We start from the raw sequence: 27947 nt of genomic DNA, 5'->3' as shown, positions 1-27947 counted from the left end.
TGAGGAAAGAGTTCCACAGGACGCAAGCCAGAAGGAGCTGTTGACATTTGGGTCTTTCTGGCAATCCACCCTAATTAAAAAATATATCCTTTATACATTTAATCAAATAATGTCTTCATGAGATTTGCTCTCTGAACTCTTCCAGATAGAAGACATAAAAGAGTGAATAGTCTGACTTGCAACCCAATTTTCCCCATGTTACAGTGTTCTGAAGGGGGGCAGGGTTGGCCTTGAAGAATTAGTTAAAAAATACATCTGAAAAAGAAAGACTGGTTTGCAATTCTATACAATTCTTTACTTAGAAGCAAACCCCATTAAATTCAATAGGGCTTAGTCCTAGGTAAATCTGAGTGCATGTTATGTTACTAAACGTTTCTTGTTTCTTCAACTTCATTCTTCATTTAGAGAAGACTGAGAGTTATTTAAAAAAGATTAAATTTTATAGTTGTGCTCACATTCTAACAGGCACCGTTGTTCATTAACAGACTAAGATAATTTTTATAATTTTTATTAATAAATATCCTAACAGTGAAACACCAACCCTGAATATCAGTAGGCAACACCATGTATAGCAGCTGCTAATACTTGCAAATATACAAATGAAGTATTTAATTTTCATCAACAGGTTGCAGTGTAAGTACAATGTTTCCGTATTTGAAAAAATGTAGCAACTTTTGGCAATCCTTAATATCTAACAAACAGCTCGTTAAAGACATATTAAAGAAGTGGGCTGTATATTTTATTCTTCTATCTTGTATGTCCAGTTCACATGTAACATGAAACCATGGCTTAGCATGAGAAGATAAACTGCAGCAAGGATCAGGCTTGTATGCCTTCTCCCTCCTCCGGGATGGCTGAGAGATCAGAGGCTTGAGCTTGCATCTTAGATTAATTACACTTCTGCATTACGTCTGACCCCTAAACAGTATTTAATCTGAATTATGGTTTGTGAAAACAAGCTTGCTGCATAAGCTATGGTTTGAATTTGGTTTATCTCCACTAACTACATTTAAGATTAACACAATTTGTCCAGGTCCAGACACTACAGTAAGCCATGATTAATCTAAAACAGAAGCAAAAGCTTCTGAACTGTTCCCTTGGGGCTGCACTGGAGAAAAGAGGCTCACCCAGGCTCATTCTCACAACACTAAACTTTGGTTTAGCAAGCCCAATGTCTGAATCTAAGAATTGTACACAGATGCTAAAATGTCATTTAAAATCTCTTATTGTGTACATTCAGAGTTCATAGGTGCTTCAAGAACTAATTCACTGACCATCATGACATGCAGGAAGGAGTATTTGTTTTAGTGTGATTACAAACTGAAAAAGTTATTGCTGTACATCGGATTCCTGTACATTAATGAACTTTTAATACAGATAATATCAACCAAATATTGGTTTGCAAAGACAGTTCTAAAATAAGAGCAATTTATCTTGGATAAACTAACTTCCATCAATGCTTGTTTTAACAGGTTTCAGATCTGGGTAATTCATCTTCTTTTCCTCTAGTGCACAGCAGTAGTCTTATAAGGTGTGCAAACTTTTTTCAGTGCATGTTTACAACACTTGCACTTATATCAAGTAGTAAAATGAAGTTTGAAGAGTACAGTCTGTGGCGTAGTGATGTCTGCAACCGCAAGTTCTTGACCATCAACCAGTCCCAGCTCTGTAACAAGAAAATGTTATGACTACAGCATTTCAGTCACTTCTACACATGTATGAAAAACGTGCAACTAACCACACAAGCAATTCACTCAAAATTCACTCAATTCAATGTGAAATAGTATGCTTTCACCAATATGTGAAAAAGCAGTAATAAGAGCAGTTTTCTGCAAGTCTCAAAACCTTTGCTTTTTGTCACTGCTATCAATTGGTTAAGCAGAGGAGGAGCAAAATTCAGTCCGTGATTAAATCTCCAGGTGATTAACTGCAGCCCCAGGAATTATGACTGCCCAAAGAGGAAGTCATCCACATTGACATCAAGGATAATTACAAAACTGCAACATGCAAAACTGCAACACTAGTATAAGGGTGGGGCCAGAACCTTACCTGCCCCTACAGGCCAACATTGACAGGTACTCAGTGCCACCCACCTATCACCTAAGGTCAAGATGACATCAGGTGATCAGTTCTCCTCAGGCTGTGTGGTTTGAAATCAAGTTGTGCATGCAAAGGCACAGCACTCTGCAAGTACTGATGATCAGTGGCACTTATAAAGTCCTGTCTTTACCTGTACATATACAATGTCACATGTAGGGCACATGAGTGTAGTTTCGCCAAAATGGTCTGGCAGACCAAATGGAGATGCCTTGTAGGACTAATTAGATGAACAGGCTGGAGTTTCCCCACTGCTATAGTAATGCATAAGTACAAAAGATGTGTGTGCCAATACATGAAGTTATGCTGGCATTCTGGAAAGATTACTGTGGTACCAATGGCAAATATGCAGGCACAAAAATCTAAGATTAATAAGAACATAAGCCTGACGGATCAGTCCAGTGGCCCATCTAGTCCAGCAACCTATTCTCACAGTGGCCAACCAGAGGTACATGGGAAGCCTGCAGGTAGGACCCAAGCAAAAGAGCACTCCTACAGTTTCCAGCAACTGGTATTTGGTAGCATGCTGCCTCCAACTATGGAGGCAAAGCATAGGCATCATGACTAGTAGCCACTGATAAGACTATTTATAGTCCATGCATTTGTTTTATCCTCTTTTAAAGCCAACCAAGTTGGTGGCCATCACTGCCTCTTGTGGGAGCAAATTCCATAGTTTAACTACGTGCTGTGTGAAGTACTTTCTTTTGTCCATTCTGTATCTTCGAACATTCAGTTTCATTGGATGTCCATGAGTTCTAGTGTTATGAGGGAGAAAAACGTTTCTCGATCCACTTTCTCCATGTCATGCATAATTTTATGCGCTTCTATCACTTCAGTTCTTATTTGCCTTTCCTATAAACTAAAAAGCCCCAAATGCTGCTACCTTTCCTCACAAGGGAGTTACTTCATCCCTTTGATCGTTCTGGTTACCCCTTTTCTGAACCTTTTCCAGCTCTACAATATCCTTTCTGAGGTGAAGAAGCAACCAGAATTCTACATAATATTCCAAATGCAGCCACACCATAGATTTGCACAATGGCATTAAGATAGCAGCAGTTTGATTTTCAATGCTTTTCCTAATTATCCCTAGCATGAAATTTGTCTTTTCACAGCTGCTGCACACTGGGTTGACATCTTCATCAAGCTATCGACTACAACTCCAAGGTCTCATTCTTGGTCAGTCACTGCTAGTTCAGACCCCAGGAGCGAATATGTGAAATTAAGATTTTTTTGCCCAATATGCACAACTTTACACTCGTTTACATCGAATTGCATTTGCCATTTCACTGCCCATTCACTCAGTTGGCAGAGGTCCTTTTAGAGCTCTTTGCAATCCCTTTTTGTTTTAACAACCCTAAACAATTTAGTATTATCAACAAATCTGGTCACCCTCAACTCTACTCACCCCTAACTCTAGACTGTTTATAAACAGGGTAATACTTGTCCCAATATGGCTCCTTGTGGGACTCCACTTTCTACATTTCTCCATTGGGAGAACTGTCCCTTTATTCCTACTCTCTGCTTTCTGTTTTCTAGCCAGTTCCTGATCCACATGAGGATCTCTCCTCTTATTCCATGGCGACTAAGCTTACTCAGGAGTCTTGTCAAAAAGATTTTTAAAAGTCCAAGTACAGTATGTACCCAAGTACAATATTTCAGGATATTACCTCCTTGCCATAACATACACTATTGCAACTCAGGAGCTTGACAGGTACCAGCAATTTAAGCAAGTATGAGGTCTATGAGCGTTATGATTTGTGTCCCACTCTGCTGTTGGGCAAGCAAAACAGGCTTTGGCTTTTGCAACATGATCTTGTCCTCTCCTTCACACCCTCAAAATCTGCCCCTTTGGGCTGAGGGACTCTTCATAATAGACTAGGGGAGCACACAGGAGAAGAAGGTGAAGCCCTGCTGTGTGAACAGACTTCTGTTTCCACAGTGCTGAAATGCAGCCCTGTGTGCCTCTGCCACCTTTCCCCAATACACAGTGATGATGAGCTTAAAGATAACTTGCAATATATATATCAACATTATTTTCTATTTGTTTATACAAATTTATGCTTTATTTGCTTCTCCCCCCCCATTATTCTGTTATTTATTGCCTATGCCGTTCATTCCTGACCCTAAAGAAACAAAGCCTCTGCCAGTTAACAGACATGTATTCATCCCTTACTTCATTACAAACATCAGCTGAAGGATGTTAAGTCCCATTAATTTCTATTTGAGATTAATATGTTTCCTATCTCTTTCACTGAAAAAAATGATGGTGTTTAATTGACTTGGCATGATGCAGCTAAAGTTAAGTAGCAATCACTGTAACATTAGATGACACGAGGCCATTCAAGAAGAATCTCACTACCTTCTAAGATCAGTGATGTCCCATACAGGTGATACAGTATAAGTTTAGGTAGAGACACAGAACATAGACCAGTCAAATCAGCTTTTTTATCAGCTCCTCCTTCATTTTGCATGTGCACATCCTAATAGTATGATAGCAGTTTTTTGTGTTTGATTTCCCACCTAATTAATTTAGGATTTGGGGTGACATTCAGTCATTCATACAACTCAGCTCATTCATACAACAGACTTTCCCTTCTTCTCATCCACCACAGTTCCCCTGCATGCCCCAAAATCTGCTCCAGAGAATTGGGGGACACTCCATAACAGATTGGGAGAGAGTACAGGAGGAAAGAGAGGAAGGGGAAGTCTCATCACATGCACTGATGCAGTGTTGGATATTGCCCAATCTGACGCATAACCAGGATTCCACTATATATGGCAACCCTGCACATTGCATGTTTCTGTGAAGTCACAGAAGTCCCCTGAAACTTAATTGTGCATGGAAGCAGCTGTGACAGCCCTTTTCCCAAGCCCCAAGTGAGTGGATGTGAGGGCGATCTGGCTGCGACATCTGTCACCCCACTGATTGATCCAAGTGAGTACAACTGGGTGCACTCCCCTATTTATATTCTCCCCTCACCGGAGCTGGATGTCCCACTTTACAAGCCTTTTGTAACCCTTTGTAAAGTAAGTGACAGCCCATGAGGTGACTGACCTAAAACAGGAGCAGTAAAACAAGCAAGGCAAGTGTGTCTCATTATTTCTCTAAATGTGTGACCAGTACCAGATGGGTTCTAGGAATAAAATACCTTGTATTCCCACAGCATTCAAGAGATCCAGACAGTAATGTAAAACAAAGAGGAAAATGTTTATTTTAAACCAAGGACTTATTTAAGACAAGCATGTATTGCTGGCGCATAAGCATGATAGTTATCATATTACAATTCTTCACCTTTCCCTGCACTCTGCTTCTCAATGTTTCTATATTAATCTACTCTCAACGAGCACCCAACAAACTCTCTCTCTCTCTCTTCAAAACCCCCAACTCATCTCCACTTAACTCTCATCTAGCTACATTACAACTCCAATCTCAACTCCCCTGCTTAACTGACAATACAACCTTTTTACACTCTCCCCCCTTCTTAACATTCCAATTTCAGGATTGGCCAATGACGGAAAAGGTCAGAACCTAGCCCTGTCTGTTATAGCAACTTTTGCAGAACTATTAATGTTTCCTTACAAGTCCTATAAAATGGATCAATGCATCAGACCATGTACAAAGTCCTTTTTTTTAATCAGGTGTATATCCCCCAAACACCATTCTGAATGCTTATATTACCTTTTAGCGTCTTTGAAAGATTTGGTCTTGTTCGTTCTTCGATTGAAGCTACTGACTGGAGGAAGGGGACATAAACATACATAATTATTTCTGCTTAAATGTATACACATGCTATAATTCTATGTATGTATTAAGTCACCTGTAAATAAAGGGTTTTATTTCTTCCATAAACTGTGGCTGTTATCGCGGGCGATTTCATTTGTCTGTGCAGAAGGAACAACCAGTGAGAAAATTAATCAAGAATTTAGAAACACGCATCAATCTGCTGAGAATGTAAGTGTTCTCAGGATCAGGGTTCAAATAAGTAAAGATATAGATCACACTAGATTCATTCCATACTTACAATGAAGCACTGTTTGTCAAATAATCCAAGACTTCCTGAAGTTTAGCTGACTGAGAAAATTCTATGTTTTGTGGGAGCTGGCTGCAAGCCAGACAATTCTCCTACAAAGCAGTAAATGAAGTAGTCAAAATGGTAAAGGTAAATAAATCAGTGTCATTTAATTCAAGTTACCCAAATCCCGTCTAAAGTATACAAATTATCCGCAAATGAAAAATTATCCACTTTATCTGAAGTCAGCAGGCATCGACCTCCAGTGCTAAGTGCAATTCTCTTCAGATGAATACAAAAATCTAAGGTCCAACCTGCATTTTGTTCAGTTTTATATTAAAAACTTTTCTGCGGCATTACTAAGTTATGCCATGGAACATGAAATACCAAGTAGCTCAATGGTGGCTTACCCTGGAATTAAATTCCCCCCTTCAAGGGAAGGAATATCTGCCCACAGAGTTCAAGGGTCATGCTCAAAAAAAGTTGTTAATATTTTCTTAAGAGGAAAGCAATGACATCCTATTTTTAAAACAAACAAACCTGTTAGCATTCTTGGAATAAATCAAGAATCCTTGCTAGAGTGTTAGATCTGGACCAATAAATGTATTAATAGTGATTGTTTGACATGAGATGTGTGAAGTCTTTATTCAACAATAGACAAAGACGGACTTCTGTTACTATTGCTACCAATAGCAGGGAAGTCAGATCTTCAAAAGCGATAACAGGAATGGAGGGGGTATCCAAATGATAAACAAACTAGCTTTTTTATCACAAAAATATATGTCCTGCTTTATGTTCTTCCCTCAGGGAATAGAATAAAAAGCATACAAAAATGCAAAATAAAAGGAATAAAAATAATTAAAAGCATTCAAAACTGTCCAAAGGACAAATCAAATTTTCCACCTTAGAATCCTTCTTTATATCAAAAAATCATTACATGTTCGGAACAACTTCCTTCAGTGCAATGGAACTTCCCTCTCCTCCATCTTGGATGCTCCCCAAATCTGTTCTGGGGCTACCCCCAACCATCTGTTTGGGGGTGGTGCAAGGGGATTATGGAAGTTCACATATGTTATGGAAGTTGTTCCACACATGCCATGCTTGGTTGGATACATTAAATAATTAAGGACCAGAACAAAGAATGAGCTAAGAAAATTTTATGTGACAATACTAACCTTCTTTTCAGCTTCAAATGTATATGTATACAGTCCATCCACATCATTGAACACCAAATAGTTGTTCAGAGGCATGTATGCACTGTAATGAAAAATCTGTTAGCCTTTATAAGCAACAGGTTTATTAAAAGTATTTAATTAGAAAACAAGTTACCTTGTGGCTATTTTAAAGACTTCAGTGGCACATATAGCTAGAGAAAGATAAATAAACTAAAATTAAAATTCAGCTAAACTAAAATTATTTGAAGATCGGAGACGGAAAACTACAGAACAATAATCACACTTATTAAACATGGAAAAATCAATAAGCTATTTTATGTATTTAAAGACTCCTGGAAGCTAAAAGGACAGTCAATTTTTTGTAAGCGAGAAATGTTGATTTTTATCTGAAACAGGATGGCACGTTACCAGAATTACTATATGAAATTAAATGTAGCCAGACTTATAATCTTTGTTTCTAGAATCTGATTTGCCTATAAATCCCTCCTCAATATTTCTTCAACATATTCCTTAAAGTTCATTGGACAGCTTTGCCAAATTCCCTGCTAACAGCCTGATTTCAACTGATTTTTCATTTTTCCTTAGGCTACAATCTTATACATACTTCAGGTGGGATCTGTAATACTATTATTATGTACAGTAGGGCTGCATTCATACGGCAGGTTACGTTCCAGGCCCCCGCCGAAAAGTGGAAACCGCCGGAAAGTGGGGCCCTACTGTATTCCAGCCACCATGCTCCAGTGTGCGAGCTCCCCATGCTCCAGCTGATCAGCTGTAGCATGGGGAGCTCCAGCTGCTGCGCTCCAGCTGACAGCAATCAGCTGTAGCGCATGATCAGCTGTAGCGTGGGGAGCTTGCGCACTACAGCTGATCGCTGTCAGCTGTAGCGCAGAGGCTGGACCTCCCCGCGCTACAGCTGATCGGCCTGCTGGTGCTGCTGTATTAGCGGAACTCCGAAAAGTGGGGCCCTACTGTAATCACAAACAATATATTTACTCTTGGGCATTTCCGTACCTGCAATGACAGCATTTGTAGAAGCTACAGCTGGAATGATCCGCTTTACAACTCCTGCATTGAAAGAAGAATCATCACAAACCTTTGTTATTTTTGCTTTTAACAGCAATAACGCATTTTGCACATTAAAAGACAGCATGCTATACAGATTTAATTCAAATGAGAATATCTACAGTATTTTGTAGTAGCTATGGCCACTACCTAAAACCAACACAGAATAGGGGAAACCCAGTTTTCCATCGAACAGGAAGTACCAGATAAAGAAACAGCACTTGTTGTATCTTACCTTGTGTGAGTCTGTAGGTCAGACCTTTAATATTAAATTGTGATGCCCTTTCTAAAGACTGTTCAAAAATCCACTGTATGTGCTCAGGATCGTCTCCATCTAGAGGGACACCTTCTGCAAGAAAATGTATAATTCATGTTGCTTAAACTTAAATACCTCTACATAACTGCCACTTATCTTGGTTCCGAAATCATGCACTTGCTTGGGGTCTCAGTAAGAGAGGACTAACATCTGAAATTTACAAAGGGCTAGGTATATAATTAAAACTGATTTCTGCAAACAAAAAATGTATAAATAAGAATCAGAAAAGTAAGAGCCAGAAGGAAAAAGAACTCTGTCATGACTTTTAAGTCATATTATGCAAGTCAAGTGAAATAAAATAAACTGGGATTTTTATGTTATTCAGCTTTCATTTTGAATAAGGTTTGAAGATTGATTACCTCCAAAAGGCTGTTCCTTGGGCCACTGCAGTATCCTGACATATTCAATGCAATGTTCTGGTAACCGAGGCATTGAAGCAATTGTGCACATAGGAAAATTTACCTGGCAAGAATAAATAAGGTGATTCAACATTGATTTTGCAAGCAGAGACCTATCAACAAGATATTAGTTATTTTTAGATACCTGTGGTGGATAAAGTTCAAGTGTACATTCAATACAAGCTGTCATGCCAGGAATAATCACACGAGCATTTCCTTTAAAGCCTTCAGTTCCTCCATCAATCAAAGGTATAATTGAACTTGGATCCAACACCCCATCTTCATAGTTTAAAAGAGAAATCTAGGATGAAAAAGTAGAGTATCAGGATCCTTTCTTCTAACCCTCTCCCTGCCCCATTCCTAAACTGAACATTCCTCGGTATATAATTCAGCATGACATGCTGAACTTAAGTTGTCTGAAATAATTGCAGCATTAACTGTGGTGGATTTTTTGTTCTACAGAAGGTTGTGGTAGTCCTCATTAAAGCACCTCATCTTCCAAAATTAACACAAAATGATTTCTATCCTACTCATTTATGTGCACATTTCAGAAGCTTGAATGCACAGAGTCCTCCCTCAAGCCATGACATTTTCAGTCACCACAACTGAAATATGAGACCTTCATAAGCAGCAAGCCTTTATTAAAAAGCTACAGCTGCAGAGAGCCATGCTTTACATTTCAAGTTTTCCCCCTTTTATTTACTACATCCAATATGAAGTTCAAAATAGCACACAAGTCTCTTGTGGCTGAGCAACGTATTGCAAGTACATACACTGCAGAAGCAAAATCAATTTGCCCCAAGACACTTGGGATATGCTAGTAACCAACATAACTGGTTATTTCCAGAAAGATAGAAAAAAGTCTACATGTAAGAATGCTATACAACTTTTTTTTTAAGAAAGTACTCATTAATGTTTCATTTCTGTTTGTCAAAATGTACATTGTTAACTAGAAACAAATTATAAGAGTTGGAAAACACCACATACACAGGACTCCTAGAACAAGCAATGCAAATCTAGAAGTCCATGATTACAGAACAAAGTAAAACAGAATCATTCACCCAACGCTTTTCCAAATCCAAACTGATTGTGGTGAACCCTAAAGACCTTGGCGTCATTATGCTACAGAATGCTAGACCCTTATTGGGGAACTAGTAATTTAGTTCAAACACTTATTAACTGTGAAATGTAAACATGACTGATTATTTTGAGAATATAGCTCCTCCTTTGGCCTTAGTCACCTGTAAGATGCCAAGATCAAAATGCTCCTTGGAAGAGTTGACTAACTACTCAAAAAATCTAATTGAATTTGATACTGCTCTGGAATCCCACACTAATCATAAACTCCCAGATATATATGTTGGTGACAATCTTTTAAATCTCTCGCCAGAAGCTCAAAGACAATCTCCTGTTATGAATAAAGAGTTTTTTGACATCGAAGAGATTTTATTAGATTCCTTCTCCATCTTACCTTTGCAAGCACAAAATGAAACTATAACAAGACTCTAACAAGACTCATTTAGTAAACCTCCAGCTCAAGTGTAATGGATCTACAAATATTAAGGGTGATAATGTAAATCTACTGACTCCTGATTCTATTCATCTCAACAATAAGCCAAAGAGCGTAGAAGGCACAGATCAACGGGCATGTATTCAATCAGATCAATATGGATCTACAACTAAATTAGGGTATTATGTGGATCCAGAGTCTTTCGTATGCTCCCATCTGGGAAACAGTTCAAAGAGAGTTGAGAATTAGGACAACTTTTGTCTGTGGCGCAGAATTGTCCCCCAACTTACCAAGTTAGTGTAGAAATTTATCCATTAATAACTAAGATTAATTGAAGATCCCCTAAGAAGGATCTAGCTTATAATACTCACTGAAAATTCTGTGTCACCAAAGCCCAATGCCTAGCTGAGTATGAGATATTTAGAACAAGAGGAAATTGGTTCCTCAGAGAGGACATCTGTTTCTGCAGTTCTCCCAACAACTATCCCAAGACCAGTCATCACAAATGTCAGTAGACTGAGTCCATCGATGGAAGTAATTATACCCTTAGAAGAAGAGTCAGATGATCCAAGGAAGGGCATACAAAAAAATTATAAGCTATTAGGACATTTGAGTGCTCCCTCAGCTAACTTGATTCAACAAGGTTTATTCTATAAGGAATCTGTAGATATAGGACAGTCATCCTTCGCTATGAAGGATTTGACTATCTCTTGGAACTCTATCCAGGGAAAGATACAAACTAATTCAGGATGACAAAAATGCATTCAACTAAATAAGTTATCATCTCTTTTGTGCAATATCGCTGAATTGTTAAATGAAGCTCCAGACTCCCATTTTTGGGATTATACTAATAATCAGATCGCCTTTGCTGATTTAGTTTTTCAGTGTCAGGCTTCTTTTAACATGCATTGGGGCCGAAGTAGTCGGGAGTTTGGCACTGAGGTAATTCTGGGTAGGGGACGTTATAGCTGTGTGTGCCTGGCGTTGGCTCAGGGTGACAGAGTTGGGACTCTGTTGGTGTACTGTCCACCCCACTGCCCAACAGTCTCCCTCCCTGAGCTGGTCTCGGCGCTGGTGTTGCAGTTTCCCAGGCTGATAGTCCTGGGTGATTTCAACACACATGCTGAAGTTAGTCTCATAGGTCCAGCTCAGGACTTCATGGCTGCCATGACAACCATGGGGCTGTCCTTAATATCTTCTGGACCAACTCATGTGGCAGGACGCACGCTCAATCTTTTTTGTTTGGGACAGGAAGCTGGTGATCTGAGGGTGGAAGGGTTATTGGTGACTCTGTTGTCGTGGTCAGATCACCACCTGATTAGGTTTTGACTTTGTGCCCCTGATAACCTCCGCAAGGGTGATGGGCCGATTAAGATGGTCCACCCTGGAGACTTATGGATCCTGATGGTTTCCTGAATGCTCTGGGGGATGTTCCCAACATGGCTTGCACTACTGCTGAAGCCCTGGTCAACCTCTGGAATAGGAAGGTGACCCGGGCGGTGGACACTATCACTCCAAAGCGCCCTCTCCCACCAGGGAAGGCCCGTAACACACCTTGGTTTACTCAAACCTTGGGCCTGATGAAACAGCAGGGACGACGGCTAGAGTGATGATGGAGAAAAACTCAATCTGTCTTTGACCAAACCCTGGTTAGAGCTCATTTTCAAGTCTACCATGTGGTGGCGATGGTGACGAAAAAATCTTACTTCTCTGCCACCATTGCGTCTGCTCAGTGCTGTCCAGCAATGTTTTTTCGGGTGGCCCGGGGTCTTTTGGGCTCTGGCCCGACAGCAGTCTCTGAACCATCAGTTGCTCGCTGTGAAATGTTTGCGAGGCACTTCGCAGATAAAATTGCTGGCATTCGGATAGACCTGAACTCCTTGTTAATTACAGTTGTGCCAGATGTCCCCGTTGCTCCCTCTGGTCATTTTTCCATGGATACTTTTCAGCTTGTAAAGCCTGAGGATGTGGACAGGATTCTGGGAGAAATGAGGGCCGCTACCTGCTCACTTGATCCTTGCCCATCCTGGCTAATTAAATTCACCAGATTGGGAGTGGCTGGTTGGTTGACATATCTGATTAACACCTCCCTAAGGGAAGGCTCTATGCCAACACTGTTGAAGGAGGCTGTCATTAGACCTTTGTTAAAAAAGCCTTCACTAGATCCTGTGGATCTTAATAACTTCCAGACAGTCTCTAATCTCCCCTTTCTTGGCAAGGTGATTGAGAGGGTGGCGGCGACTCAACCCCAAGTTTTCCTGGACAAATTGGATTATCTAGACCCTATTCAATCAGGCTTCAGGCCTGGTCATGGGACAGAGACTGCCCTGGTCGCCCTGCTTGATAACCTACGCCGGGCATCGGACAGGGGGAGTGCATTCCTGTTGGTGCTGCTGGACCTCTCGGTGGCCTTTGATACCATCGATCATGGTATCCTTCTGAGCCGTCTCACTGGGATGGGTCTAGCAGGTACTGTTTTACAGTGGCTCTGGTCCTACCTGATGGACAGGACCCAGAAAGTGGTGCTGAGAGACTACTGCTCGACCCCCTGGCCATTGGCCTACAGGGTACCGCAGGGTTCCATTCTGTCTCCCATGCTCTTTAACATTTATATGAAATCACTGGGAGAGGTCTTCCGGAGATTTGGAGTGCAATGTCATCAATATGCTGATGACACTCAATTCTATCTCTCGCTTCCATCTGATGGCAGGGTGGGATTGCTCATCCTAAACCAGTGCCTGGAGGCTGTGAAGGGCTGGATGTGGGCAAACAAACTGAAACTTAATCCAGACAAGACAGAAGTGTTGCTGGCCAAAGTGAAAACTGCCCCAGGGATAGGGTTGCAACCTGTTCTGGATGGGGTTGCACTCCCCTTGAAAGAGCAGGTCTGCAGTTTTGGAGTTCTTCTGGATCCTGCCCTGCTGCTGGAATATCAGGTGGCTGCAGTAGCCAGGGGTGCTTTTGGCTATCTCAAAATGGTCTACCAGCTGTGTCCGTTCCTGGAAGCTGCTGACTTGGCCATGGTGACACATGCATTGGTGACATCGAGGCTTGATTACTGTAATGCACTCTACGTGGGGCTGCCTTGAAAACTATTTGGAAACTGCAGTTGGTCCAGAATGCAGCAGCCAGAATGTTAACTGGAGCACGGCGCAGGGAGCATATCACTCCTGTGCTTTATCGACTCCACTGGCTCCCAATTTGTTTCTGAGCCCAATTCAAAGTGCTGGTTTTGACCTTTAAAGCCCTAAACAGTCTTGGACCAGTGTACTTAAGGGACTGTTTATGTCCATGTGTTCCTACCCTGGATTTAAGATCATCTGCTTCTGGTCTCCTCTGCGTGCCTGGAATGAAAGAAGTTAGGCTGACAGGCACGAGGGAGAGAGCCTTTTCAATTGTGGCTCCCAGACTTTGGAATTCCCCGCCCCAAGAAGCCCGCTTTGCTCCCTCCCCGATGGTCTTCCGGAAACTTGTAAAAACTATTTTGTTCCGGAGAGCCTTTGGTTGGGACTGACGGGTCAGCCTGACACTGTTTAAAGTTTTTTATCTTTTATTTTTATCTTTTAAGTTCTTCTATTCTCACTCTTTATATGTGTATGCACATATATACATGTATGTATGTGTATGCATAATAGAAATATTTTAAATAAATAAATAAGTAAAATATCTATATTAGTATTGTTTCTTTCATTTAAGTCTTAAGGTGACATATTGGAGTGTATTTTTTTGTAGTGTAAAATATACAGAAAGTTAAAAATAAAAGATACAAAAAAAGAGTAAAAAGACCACCGCAATAAAAATGATCATAGACTAATTCTAAAAGCAACAGAGGAAAAACCTCACCTCCCTGAGTTTCTGCCTCAGTAAGAGTCATATAGTGTGCTGGGTGCCTAGTTTTCAGCACTAAAGTTTTCCATTAAATAATGACCATCAGAATAAGCCCCACAGCTATTAAGTTTGTCTGTATGTAGCTTAGCACAGCTCTAGCATGTATGGTACAGGTTTGGACTGCTTTGTCCCTTTCAAAAATCCATGTACTCTTCTTGTAGCTGCTGAACCAGAAGTGAATACTGCACAGCAAAAAGCTCGTGTTCTTGGCTGGCCTCTTTCTACTCCGCTGCTGAGGGCACTGCTTGTTTACTGTCCTCACACACAGGTCACTACAGAGAACAAGTAGCATTTTTTTAAGTCTCAGGTGGGATTAACAACCAGATGGAAATGTGACTCCTTAAAAAGCAATCACCTACTGTACCATGCAAAAATTAATACGGGCACTAAAGCAAAAAGAACAGGTAGTGGCAAGGTCACAAGTCCTGATCAGTTCTGCAAATGTTAACTAACAGTGAAACCTGAATATAAAGTTAACATAGGTTTTACACCTTCATGTTTTGGGTCACAATGCGGGAAGGGGTGTTACTTGCTTTATTTTCTTGCTTCGTTTTACAAAGATGTCTCTTCGAAACATGCAATATGAACTGCATCTCAGATGTCTTCAGTGCAAAATTCCTAAAGAGCTTAGTGCAATTATAGAACCAAGAATTAAATTTAGATGTGGTCAAATGCTTGTCCATCATTTCACTCACAAAAGAAAACTGCTTTGAAAATTTGTGAGACAAAGATATTCCACATCATGGGTACAACCCAGTGTCCCATGCTGGGGAGCATTCCCAAAGGCTTAAGATTTCCTCCCCTTCACCCATCCTGACACACAGGAAATGCAACAGGCCTAAAGAGAATTGGAGGTTTGTCCACATCCACATATCTCCTTCCAATCCTCTCCCTAGCCTCAAAACTACTCAAAGAGAATTACTATTTAAGAACTGGTACCTGTGTTTGCAGTTTTCCTCTTCCCTCCCTCTCCCTTTCCCCTTGTGTGTTGTGTTTTTGTTTTGTTTTTTTAAGATCGTAAGCCTGTGGGCAGGGACTGTTCTGTTTTAATTTATTGTATGTAAGCCATTTTGGGAGCCTTTCTGAGTATACAAGGACTCTAAATAAATAAATAGAACAAGTCACTCATGCTCTGAGCAACATTCAGGCAGGGTTCTAGCAGCACATTACTTAATAATAAAGGAGAATTCTAGTGCCTATGTTTTGAAACAACTGAGTTACTTCGTAATATGCCAAAAGTATTTACCAGCATGCCATTTATCCATCTTCTTGCAATTATTGAGTCCAAACCACATACAATTATATGAAATTCTGGAAAAAAAAACATAAACATTGTTATGTACACCTAATACTTCCCTTGCCTTCCAACACTGTCAGCATATTTTTCCATTGCTTTATACAGGAACTGCAGTTTACAAGTTGAGAGTTCTGGTATTTTCTCTACCCTTTAAAGGAAAAATATTGTTCTACTAATCTGAAGAAAATGTGATCTATTATTTCCACAATAGCACATTAAGTCACTTACGTCTATAGAAAGTGTCATCTAGATCCTGAATCTTTTTGTAATGTCTGAGAAGATATACAGTAAAGGAATTCTCTTAAGGCAATTATCTGATCAGAACACAAATTCCCTTGCCTAATTTGGCATGCTTCCTTGGGCTCCTTTGGGAGGAAGGACAGGATATATACTTAGTAAAATGTCACAGTCTAAAGATCTAGGAAAAGATCAAATCCTCAAACCAGAATGCCTTAAATGGCTCCTAACACCCTCAAAATTGTCCCCTTTAGAATAGCTTGAGAAGGTACTTCTAAACTGGACTCATAACAGCAGCAGTTTTTCTGGAATGCACCAGTCCAGCTGTTCCCCCATTGTTCCAGCATCATTGGAAGATGACTATTGCCCTCATGTCATGCCAGTGCATTTTCTACAGCCACCTGGTTGATGAATGTGGGAAACAGGATGTTGGACTAGTCAGGCTTTTGGTCTGATCCAGCAGGCAATTCTTCTGTTCTTTTGGAACTTTCCCCCATCCCTCAAAGGGTCTGAACCAGCACAGACTGTATATTGACTGCATCCAAGCCTGAATAGATATAGCCTAAAATCAGCTGGAAGAACTTGTCCTTTGAGAAATGAAAAATTGTATCACCCAACACTAAAGAACTAAAAAAAAATACCTTGTGCATCTCTCTTGTACAGTTGTCTACACACAAATGTAGGTGACGTGGGTTAATAAGCAAAAAGGATCAATTTTTTGAATATTAACTAACTGACATTAAAAGTGCAGCAAGTTTTATGCATCACATTAGCAAAGGGTTCCAAGGTACTAAATTTTCTTACTATCATGATTATAACTCAGAATCACAGAATGACAAAAAGGTCCTGACAAAGTGACAACCCAAATTTAAATCCGAAAAGCACTGATGTGAACTGAAAAGGAATTGGACACCTGGGGGTCCTTCTATCATATCTGTGAACAAGCAAAGTGGGCTTTTAGTAACACTAAGTCCCCAGAAATCCTATTAGAAGGATTTGCTACCAAGGCAATTGGGGTCTTCAGTTTCATTGTCCTCTTTGTCATTTCAATGATACTATCCAAGTACACGTAGAATGGATGTGCACAAAGTTTAATTTTTGTGTGTATGCCATGTTGAAGTTGAAATTACCAGCCAATAAATAAAAAGCAATCCACACAGGAACCCCAGAAGAATAGCATGTCAATTTAAGTCAGAAAGTAAAATCTTCACTAGGCAAATTCATCTTGCAGGTTGTGGGAAAACTCACTGCTCTTCAGCTAATGCTGCAAAATGGTTTTGATGGTAAAGTAAGGAAGGGAAACCGCTACCCAACTGTGAAAACAGTAGATGCTTTTGATTTATCTGAAGTAACCTGTCAGACTATTTCATTCAAGGATCATGGACTAAGGCAAGACACACACACACAAAGGAAGAATCCAGGTGACTGTGAACATGACAATAAATTAAAGCTGTCATTTCTTCATAAAAGGATACGGTACCACAGCACAATTAGGAATTCGACTGTTTAGAAATTTAGCAGCAACTTCTGCTTTAGGCCGTCCAACATCTTTAGGTCTGCAAACAACAACATTTGTTAGAAAACAAAATCTGTCAGACACAAGCATTTTGCATTACATACACAGACCCATGGGAGATTAACTACCAGCTCTTTTGCAAAGCTAGTCTTATGCAGGAAACGCTAGTATTATTGACAATTTAAAGCCACTGAATTGCTCTAACCTTCCATTAGAGCCACCATTTACATGCATACCTCCCTAATACCCACTTCAGTGAAATGTAATATTATGTGTATCATCTTTGTTTTAAACCGTTAAGTCACAACAAAGCAGTACACTTAATGAACAATATGAATAATTCTCTATAGTAACTCTTTATAGACACATAAATGCAATCAATAAACATAACTTTCGCCCAATTTCGAATTTACCATTCTTGGGCAAGGTCATTGAGCGAGTGGTGGCTAATCAGTTGTCGACACACTTGGATGAAACGAATTATTTGGATCCATACCAATCGGGTTTCAGGACTGGACATGGAACTGAAACAGCCTTGGTCGCTCTGGTTGATGATATGAGGAGGGCATTAGATAGGGGAGAATTCACCTTTCTTGTCCTCCTCGATCTCTCAGCGGCTTTTGATACTGTTGACCACAGTATCCTTCTACATCGCCTGGAGGGATTGGGAATAGGAGGCACTGTATTACGGTGGTTCCATTCCTTTCTCTCCGATAGGCATCAACAGGTAGCATTGGGGGAGGAGGTTTCAGACCCTTGGCCTCTCAATTGTGGTATGCCACAGGGCTCTATCCTCTCTCCCATGCTATTTAATATCTATATGAAGCCGCTGGGGGCAATCATTAGGAGATTTGGGCTGCAGTGTCACCAATATGCAGATGACACTCAGCTCTATCTCTCGTTTAAATCTTCGCCAGAGTTGGCTGTGGAGACCATGTCCAAGTGCCTGGAATCCGTGAGTGGATGGATGGGAAGGAACAGGTTGAAGTTGAATCCCGGTAAGACTGAGGTGCTGCTTGTGGGAGACAAGGGAAGGTTGGGAGATGTTGACCTGATGTTCAATGGGGTGAGATTGCCCCTAAAGGACCAGGTCCGCAGCCTTGGGGTTGTACTTGATTTCAAGCTGTCCATGGAGGCTCAGATTTCGGCAGTGAGCCGGGCAGCTTGGTATCAATTACACCTCATTCGTAGGCTGCAACCCTACCTCCCTGTTCATCAGCAACCACTGGTAGTACATGCCCTGGTCACCTCTCGTTTAGACTACTGTAATGCGCTCTACGTGGGGTTACCCTTGAAAACGGTCCGGAAACTACAACTTATACAAAATGCTGCGGCTCGACTACTCACAAATTGTCACCGCCGGGAACATATCACCCCAGTGTTGTTCGATCTACACTGGCTTCCAGTTATTTTCCGGGGTCAATTCAAGGTGTTGGTATTAACCTTTAAATCCCTACACGGCTTCGGCCCAGTTTACCTGATGGAGCGCCTCCAGCGCCACCAACCATGCCGCCCAACAAGATCAGCCACTCAGGGCCTTCTCTCAGTCCCACCAACTAAAACAGCTAGGTTGGTGGGGACTAGGGAGAGGGCATTTTCAGTGGCAGCCCCCACTCTCTGGAACTCCCTCCCATATGATCTTCGGCATGCCCCTTCCCTGAATGTATTCCGCAAAGCCTTGAAGACCTGGCTCTTCAGACAGGCCTTTGGGACTTCCGGGGAGGGTTAATTTTTTAGGACTAATCGCCTATTACTCTGAACTGTTATTGTTCTTTATTCATAGTTTTACTGTTATGTGTATTTTATTGTGATGCATTTATTGCAACTAAATTGTACGTTGCCTAGAGTGGCCATCGGCCAGATAGGCGACATATAAATTAAATTATTATTATTATTATTATTGACATTGCTCTCTTAGGCTTGATTCAGAGGACTACCCTGCGAGATCCTTGCAGACAATGGCATTTCTGAGTTCCCAGTTTTCAAAGGTATAACCATCCATTGGTCTGGGGATATCAGAAGTGGCTTCTTACGCAGAACAAGTAACTGGTGTTAGAAAAAAATTAAGTACACATACGCAAGAGTTGTGTGCAGAAGGGGCACTTTGGATCATGGCCTCTATTTGTAAAAATGCCATATAATCAGCAGCGTGTTTTCCTCACAACCTCCATTTGAGACGCCATTATTTGACGGATGGGACATCCTGACATACACAGCCCTACAGAGTTTCCCTGGCCATCTCTTGTGTTTGAAAGCATCGACAAGGTTGAAATGCTTTTTCTGTTCAGGGAAAGGCATGCTGTAGTGGTAGATCAGAGGGAAGAGGCAGGGAGAGAATCAAGAAAGCAATAGCAGTGGACATTTAGCACTAGGGCAAGCAAACTTTCTTTGTAAACCTAGTGGGGTAAATGTGAATTGCAAACTGCTAATTTACTATTAAGAATGTTGCAGCATACATGTTTCTTACAAAGTATGTAATCCACTAAACTTGACATGAATGGAGGCTGTTTGAAGATGAGAGCTACATTTTGTAGTTTGTGTCAAAAAGAAAACAAATGACTTACCGAAATAAAAATTGCCTATTCAGGTTAGACACATCAATGGTGTCCATATCAATGACATGGATCTGTCTAAAACCAGACAGTGCCTGTAGAGATAAGGATATCAAGGTTACAAAAAGACAAAACAGAATCTTTTCACTATAAGAAACATTTGGATATATTTACTGCTTCTGAAAACTGCACATACTTGAAAGGTTTGCATGATTTCCCACACTTTAGGTAGCATATAGATCCAACACAGGATGATACATTTGTTGTAGAAGGAAAAACAAATTCAATAGCCCAATTGCCACCATTGCATAATTGTGAGTTATGCTTTCTAGGAAAACATCTTGGCAGACTAGATATGGTGCTATGGGACATGACTTGCCTAACCTTTTTCTATAAGGCACATAGAAGGAAACACCCACAACAAAGCTCAAACACCTCTAGCTGAGCTTTTTAGCTTTCCCAAAACAGACATTAAAATTTGCTTAGTGTCACAGTGGCTGCATTTCCATGTCATGGTAAGCCATAAGCAATGGCTTTCCACGCACAAGCCGGATCATGCCTTCGCATGCACTGGAAGAGGAGTGAGAGAAAAGCTGCAGATACTGCCTAAATCCTTCCAGTACACTGAATGGCATAAGTCATTTTAAATGAATTACTGAAAAAATTATCAATACCCACATATCTCATTTGTAAAATGATTAGAGATGCTTATGACATCCTCCCTGTTCAAATTTGGTCTTGGATGTTGGGATTACAAGCCAGCTCCATTCACAGAGTATAAGTGATCTCTTAGCAATCTATTATTCTTCCAAACTTTCTTCACAGAGCAGTGCTCAAGCAGTTTTTCAGCTTGCATCTTTATTTTTTCTTTAAAAATTACCATGAGTGCACTGATCATATCATACTAAGAAAAAAGATGAGTTTGCTTGATTTAACATTTTTGTAACATTCCTATTTTTGTGCAGTATTTTCATCAATGCACGTAGATATATCAGTAAACTATGGGGGATAGAGATGTCAACTGAAAGCTGCATCAAGCTGAGCATGTTCCAACCTCAAAAATAATTTTACAAATGTTGCAAGTTAAACCAGAAGACAGATAGACAGTGGAACACATAACAGAGCCTACCCACAGAAAAATAATCAAGCAGAATGGGGGGAATACCTGCTCATCCCCACTGATAATGTATAATATCAAATCTAGGCAAGGAAAAAAGCTTCAAGACAAAACATTGTAAGAGAAAAGTATGTGTTTCATGTTTCCTAAGGGCAGCAATGACGAGCAAGCAAGATTACACTCTTCACTGGCCCTGAGCAAAGATGGTTAACAAATTAAGGGGCAGAGACCCCACTGAACTAAACAAAAAAAGACAGACTCGCCAACAACAACAAAAATTATGCAAGATGATGTCATGGAAGAAGCCAAGAATCTCTGAGAAAGTAATTATGCCTCTTAGGAAGTTCTCTCACATAACATGGGAATTAAACTGTAGTCCACTAGCTTTAAAGCCAATCAACATTGCAGACATTTACTTATTTTTCTCTTACAATGAGACAAGTATTCTGTTTGTTAATCTCAACTCATAGGGTTGTATTCAACAGTGTCCAGATGTGAGCAGAAGAGACTTCCTCTTGCACAACAGAACTTCCCCTCCCTCCCCACCTCTCAGCAGCCCCAAAATCTGCTCCAGAGGGCTGGGGGACCCTCCAGAGTAGATTTGGGGGGAATGGAGAGGAAGGGGCAGTCGCAGTGCCTGAGCAGAAGACTCCTCATGCAATGTTGAACTTGCTCATTTGGGAGTTCAAGAAGATTATATTCCGCGCTTTAAGAGTCTTTAAAGTTCATGCACAAGTATTACATGGAACATGTTAAATTAAGTGTAAGATATATTATTCCCTTCCCCAATTACCTACAATCCAATTTAGAGTAGAAGCAGAAATATGCAGTACTGCTCTAAAGTACATAACATCTTTATGAATTATTGGGCAAGTATCCAGATTTTGAATTGCCATTATCAGCTAAATTTGTGCTCGTACAGCTTCTAAAAGTAAACCCTCTAAAATTACTATGGTTTCCACTTGTCCCCCATTTCATCTCAGTCATGTGGCCTTTTTCATAATGCAACTAGTCAAATATATGCAAACAAAAAGACCTAGCAGTAATTTATTTACAGTTCTTCCTATGATTAAAGCTTAAGGATGAGATCCAATGCTACACTTGAAGGAATTGCCCTTTCTTCCCTCTGCATCCCCCATATGCTTTGGAGGATGCTCAGAGAAAGGGTAAACTGCATTTATGCAAGCAGAAGTCCACTGCCCAAGTGGAAGGCCACAACTAGATGTCATCCTGTAAGATTATGGATAGGTTTTGAAAGTTGGCTCTGACATTAGCCATAGCTAAGGCACCCTCTACATCCTTGTGCGCACAAACTAATGGAGACATTCAATCAAATATCTGCCTTGGTGAGAAAAATTGCATACAAATTTCCACATTATTGCCTGGTGTCTTATTAGTAAGAATAATTTGTTGACTGTTTTTGGACAGGATTTTTTCTTTATCAAACTCAAATTACAGACAAACTGAAGACCGTTTTGTAAAAGCAAGCAACATTCCAAATACATTGGGAGTACCTCTCAGATGATCACTTGATTTTTATGTTTCTATAGATCTGCATAGTTATTGAACAGACTGCTGTTAACCATGTATTTTATTCAGTATGATTTTGTTTGTTTTTTAATTTATCTGTGCAAACTTGCCATGATCTAGTTACTGAAACAGATAATTAACATGCTTTTATACAAGGCTGAAATATCAAACTAATCACAAAACTCATTTCAGTGTGCACAGCAAAAAGCCAGGCAAAATGAATATCTTCTCAGTGAACAGTGCAGGCTCTCAAGAAATAAAAATGAAATTGTTACCAGATTTTTCAGGAGTTCACATCCTAATCCTCCTGCTCCAATAACTAGTACTTTACACGTGTTTAAGAGAAAGTCAAGGGGCTGTAAAGAACCAAGACAAACAGTTTGTTGAAAACAGAACACTAAATTCACAGAACATATTGTACTGCACTACAATATTTTAAAATTGTGAAAATCAACAGAATTCGCCTTATGCCTTTTGAGTTTCATTTGGTTAGTATAGATAAGCCATCATTGGCAAGTAGTTATTTGAAATTTGTATATACATGTGTTATTTGTTTTAAATCAAATCAAAGTGTACACAGGAACACAGACATCAATGGGTACGACACTGAATGACATGTTATAAGTATATATCGATACACATTTCTGCCAGTGTCTTCTTTTTGCAGTCATAATCTGACTACGGAAACACACTGCCCGCAGCTGGCCTGTTGCATCTGCAGAGACAACATCTAATCAATGTGTGTGCCAACCTTTTTAGTCAGTGTATTGAGTCCTGTGCACATTGTTTAGACGACTGTAATTAAGCGGTATAAATTAATAAACATATGCATATCCCACTGCTCATTCCCACATAAGCATGCATAGGATTGAAAGAAGAATGAAGGAGTATTAGGTTAGTTTTAACCAGGACTAAAAGCGACAATGACGAACCTGGGTAGAGACCAAGTGGGGAGAACTAGCATGCAAGGCCGGGGGGGGGGGGGAGTGCACCATGGCTGCTTGCCATCTCCAAAACTAGGGTAGCACTACAACTCCATCAGGCCTAGCTTACACATTTTTAAGAACTCAGTTATAAACATTTACAGTAAAGATGACAAATCTAAAACAAATTAAGTAAATATGAAAAACCCAAAACAAATTAGTTCATCATTATCTCACCAAATTTTATTCCAAATCGCTCTCATTGGGTGAAATCCAACAGTGTTTGTCCACAAAATTGACTTCTATTTGCATGACAGGGCTTTCCTCTCCCCCACCCTCCTCCAGCCCCTTGTTTGCTCCAAAAGGTTGGGGGACTCTTTGGAGCAGATGGGGGAAAGGGGGCTTCATAAGAGAGGAGAGGAGGGAAGTCTGCTTGTGCAACACTTTATGTTGCCCACTGTAGCCAATTGTCATAATTTCTTCTTGTACATATCAAAGAATCAAATGCCCTAAGACACTCTATGACTTTTATCATCTAAATTATAATTTATGCAAGACCACATCAGCCATGCAGAAAATTAGTTGGTTAGTTTCAAGTTTGCAGTTTATTTGCTCATATTTTATTAATGAAATGCAAAGAGAAGAGTTCACAACAGCTTGCAACACAATACTACAAACATTTGTATTTTAAAATAACTGTTTCTCACTTGAGTGCCTGGCTCGAAATCAGGGTGTGTGAATGGTCCAGATCGCTCGAGGAACTTCTTTACATGGTTCCAGCGACCTTCCCAGTCTCCATTGTCCCCACACCCACCATCAACAGCCATTCTGCACAGAACATAGAAATTCAGCTGCAAAAAACCAGTGGAAAAACACACACACACACACACACACACAAACAGTATCTATACAAGCTTAGACTTTCCTCTTGTACTGTTATACACACACAATGAGCAAGGTGTTTTCAACTTTATTTTGTTCACAGCAAAGATGTAAAGTATTTTGGGATTAATTTGGCTACCAGATACTGGGCTGGATCAAGAGTTAGTCATGCTTACAGTCCACCGGTTAAAACAATATAAAACAAAGCACCCATTAAAATAGTCATAAGCTAAGCCCCCACTGTTTCAATAGATCGACTTTCAAGGATTACTAGGTCTGGATACAACCCATTAAGAATGTAACTATTTACGATAGACAAACAGAAATGTATTCTTAAACATAAGTTACTATATGTGATTAGTTATGAATATTAGGAATGGAAAGAATATACATAGTAGATGCCCTCTCTCATATAAGCATAGACTGAATGTTCAGATTTGTTTTACTTTGACCAACAGTATGTCAATGATAGTGTCTTAAAATAAGGAAAAGGTTACCAGTACAAAGCTTCAAACCAGCCAGTCATTTTTGCCTTGATTTACAGAATATGCAGTAGGTTTAAGGCAGAGGTGGCTAACCTATGGTCTTCCAGATATTGTTGGACTATAGTTTGCATCATCCCTGACCAGTGGCAATGCTAGTTGGGGTTGATGGAGTCTACAACATCTGGGGCGCTACAAGAGCCCCACCCCTAATTTAAGGAGTAAAAACAACTTGTTACAGGCACATCTTTACATTGTGCAGTTAACAGAAAACTCACTGTAAAAAAACTCAAAAGGGCAAGTGGCATGAAAGTCATTTCCTTCTCTGAATGTCAGAGCCTCATGCCTCATCACTTACTATTGGCTAGTAAATATGTGTGTTTCGTTTGATATCAATATATCACATATTCAGTTTGAATTTCTATTTTGTGTACAATTTAACTTTCAAATTCTACAGATTCCCAAGTCCCTTTAAAATGCCCAAATTCTATCATTTAAAGGTTTATATGTATCCTACAAAATATGACTTTGCATTTATAATGATCTCTTATGTTGTGATGTTTTAATATTTTGGTGCATGTAATCCAAACTGCAGCTGCTACCAAGAAGGGCTTAATGACATAGTGGGGCCACTGCTGCATCAGCAGATCTGCCCATGCATGCCAGCTAGGACAGAAGGGGGATTGACAGGCAAATCACTGTGCTAGCCTGAAGCTAGCATAGTAGCTCCATCAAATGGCAGCAGAACCACTGACTCAATATCCTACAGATCCTGGAGAGACTTAACCAATTTCCCTCATTGTTTTGAGGCAGGGATCCCACTAGTGGCACTTATACATGCCTGCTCTTTCAGTGGTGGAAAGGTCAGAAGCCAGGAGGGCTGGGCAAAGGGAGACTACCACCCAATCCAATTCCCCCCCAGCCTGGTGTAAAAAGGGAGGTGGACTGCACCCTTAGCTTTATTGCAGTTTTAACTTCCTACAAGCTCTCATGGGAACCTGTTTAAGGGCAGAGTATGAGGCAAATAAAATAAATTATGATTTCCTATAGTCTGAAAAGCCATACATTTCAAAGTGAAAAGTCACACATCCCAAAATTTGCACAAAACTACTGAAATTTTTTAAATGTCAGTTTACAATATTGTTTATGGTATCATGATTTTAAATAGCTAGTATTCCTCAGCAATGCAAATAAATTTACATCCTGATCCTGTGTAATTTTTTCTAGCAATTAAGAGCAATTGGCCTTACCACCAAGTAAACATGGGTTAAATTATAGCCTATGGAAGGCACAGCCAATCTGATATTTTCCAGATCTTGTGAACTGCCATACATCCCTGCCCATTGGTCATGCTTTGTTGAAAAGTGTTGTTTTAAAATGTTTTTAATATTGTATTTTATATTGTTGTGACCCACCCTGGGACCTTCTGGTGAAGTGCAGGTAATACATTTAATAATAATGGCGATGGCTGATGGAAATTATTCAAAAGATCCAGACAACATCACATTGGCTATGGGTTGTATCCAACATTACTGTAGCAGAAGGAAACCTCACACAACGGGTCTTTCCCTTGTCTCCTGCAGTCTCCCATCTCCCAGAATGCCTCTCTGGAGGATCAGGAGACCTACCAAATATTATGGGTTGTGTTATCTGGGGCTGCAGCAAGAAGGGAAAAATTCCCATCATGCAACATAGGATACAAGCCTCTGAAACTCAGCACATTTTAAATAATTCCATGGCATCACTTCCTATTCACACTCCTTACTGTCATATCTTGATCTGTACAGCTCTTGGTTTTTACAAAGGATGCCTCATTAACATACACTCAAACAAGGCATTATTACCCAAGTGGCTCAACAGTGGCTAAACAGGTCAGTCACTTCCAATCGGAGCATGCACTACCTCTGATCCAAGCTCTTAAAAGAAACCTAAAGACTTGCAAAAATGCTTTATGAGTTGTCACACCAAAACGCATGCAGTGCAAGTTGCAAGTTCCAGTGTACAAGTGAATTTGTCTTTGCAGGAGTTACCATTATTATTTTACCATTGTCTTTGCAGGAGTTATTTCACCAATAACACCCCAATAACAATGAACATACTCTGTCTTCATAGACCTCATTTCACTGCTCAGATGTGGGTTCACTTGACTGAATGTTACTGCCTGCATATAGAAAACAAGCAGGGGAAAAGATTCTAGCTTATGTTTCTATAGGCAGAGACAGTATTTTTTGTGTCAAGCAACATAAAGTCACATGAGCCCTCACCTGAAGTCTGAAGCGGTATAGTCCAGGCAGTGGATTACCACAGGGAGGGAGAACTAGGTCTGTGGAGAACCAGAAACAGGTACTTTTGATAAATCTCATGTACCCGTTAGTATGAAGCATTCCATGGCCCCTGCTCCCACTCAGTGTACCCCAGGCCCACTTGTAAGGTCACCACTCTCTCCTCCTCCTCCTCCTCCTCCTCACCTGACCCACAATTCTTCGCCATCATCACCAGGAACCACCCCCTTACCTTACCTCCCCCTCCCTCGCCTCATCTCCCATTCTCTGCCCCTTCCTTTCTTCCCAGCGCCCCCTAGTTCCCTAACCAGCACTGACCCCATCTCTCTCTGCCTCTCTCCCGCTAGCCGCCGCTCCTCTAGCCTCCTTCTTTTCTTCTCCCTATAAAGAGAGAGAATAAAAGAAGGGTCAGTCACCGACCGAGTCAGTCTCAAGCTCGCGCTCCCGCCACCCCCACGAGTACCTTCCATACAGCGATGGCGCTGAGGGTATTGTGAAGTAAAGGCAAGCGGCTACTTACGGCTCCTCGCCATCCGCCATAGCCGCTCCTTTCCTTTCCCCTCTCCTACTCGTGTCACCCTTCCCACAATGCACCACGACAGGAAGCTCTGCGCCGGGCCACTTCCGGCCTCGACCATAGAGGGTCGCTAAAAGACCCGCGACCCGGACA

The 27947-nt window shown here is 40.6% G+C and overlaps 1 protein-coding gene across 6 annotated transcripts; it reads right to left on the bottom strand.

Annotated features, from left to right (window-relative positions):
• Positions 1-492: 492 nt before the first annotated feature.
• Positions 493-27947, bottom strand: UBA3 (ubiquitin like modifier activating enzyme 3). Of its 6 annotated transcripts, none has more exons than XM_061618666.1 (19): positions 27741-27759; positions 27596-27658; positions 27260-27318; positions 24339-24459; positions 22984-23064; positions 20074-20156; positions 17469-17549; positions 15985-16028; positions 15706-15770; positions 9207-9362; positions 9023-9125; positions 8583-8696; positions 8297-8350; positions 7437-7473; positions 7283-7364; positions 6120-6220; positions 5916-5979; positions 5777-5831; positions 493-1666 (listed from the first exon to the last, which is right to left on the bottom strand). In XM_061618666.1, the coding sequence occupies exons 4-19, from the start codon at positions 24456-24458 to the stop codon at positions 1578-1580; spliced, it is 1329 nt and encodes a 442-aa protein (XP_061474650.1). In that variant the 5' UTR covers position 24459; positions 27260-27318; positions 27596-27658; positions 27741-27759; the 3' UTR covers positions 493-1577. The 6 variants fall into 6 exon arrangements, 5 of the variants coding, with proteins under 5 accessions (XP_061474650.1, XP_061474647.1, XP_061474651.1 ...); XR_009761534.1 differs by lacking the exons at positions 27260-27318; positions 27741-27759 and adding exons at positions 5153-5246; positions 27798-27947 and having other exon boundaries at positions 1618-1666; XM_061618663.1 differs by lacking the exons at positions 27260-27318; positions 27741-27759 and adding an exon at positions 27798-27945.

Source organism: Rhineura floridana, chromosome 3, assembly GCF_030035675.1.
Source record: "Rhineura floridana isolate rRhiFlo1 chromosome 3, rRhiFlo1.hap2, whole genome shotgun sequence".
In the NCBI taxonomy this organism is placed as follows: domain Eukaryota; kingdom Metazoa; phylum Chordata; class Lepidosauria; order Squamata; family Rhineuridae; genus Rhineura; species Rhineura floridana.
This window is presented reverse-complemented; position numbering and strand designations above follow the sequence as displayed.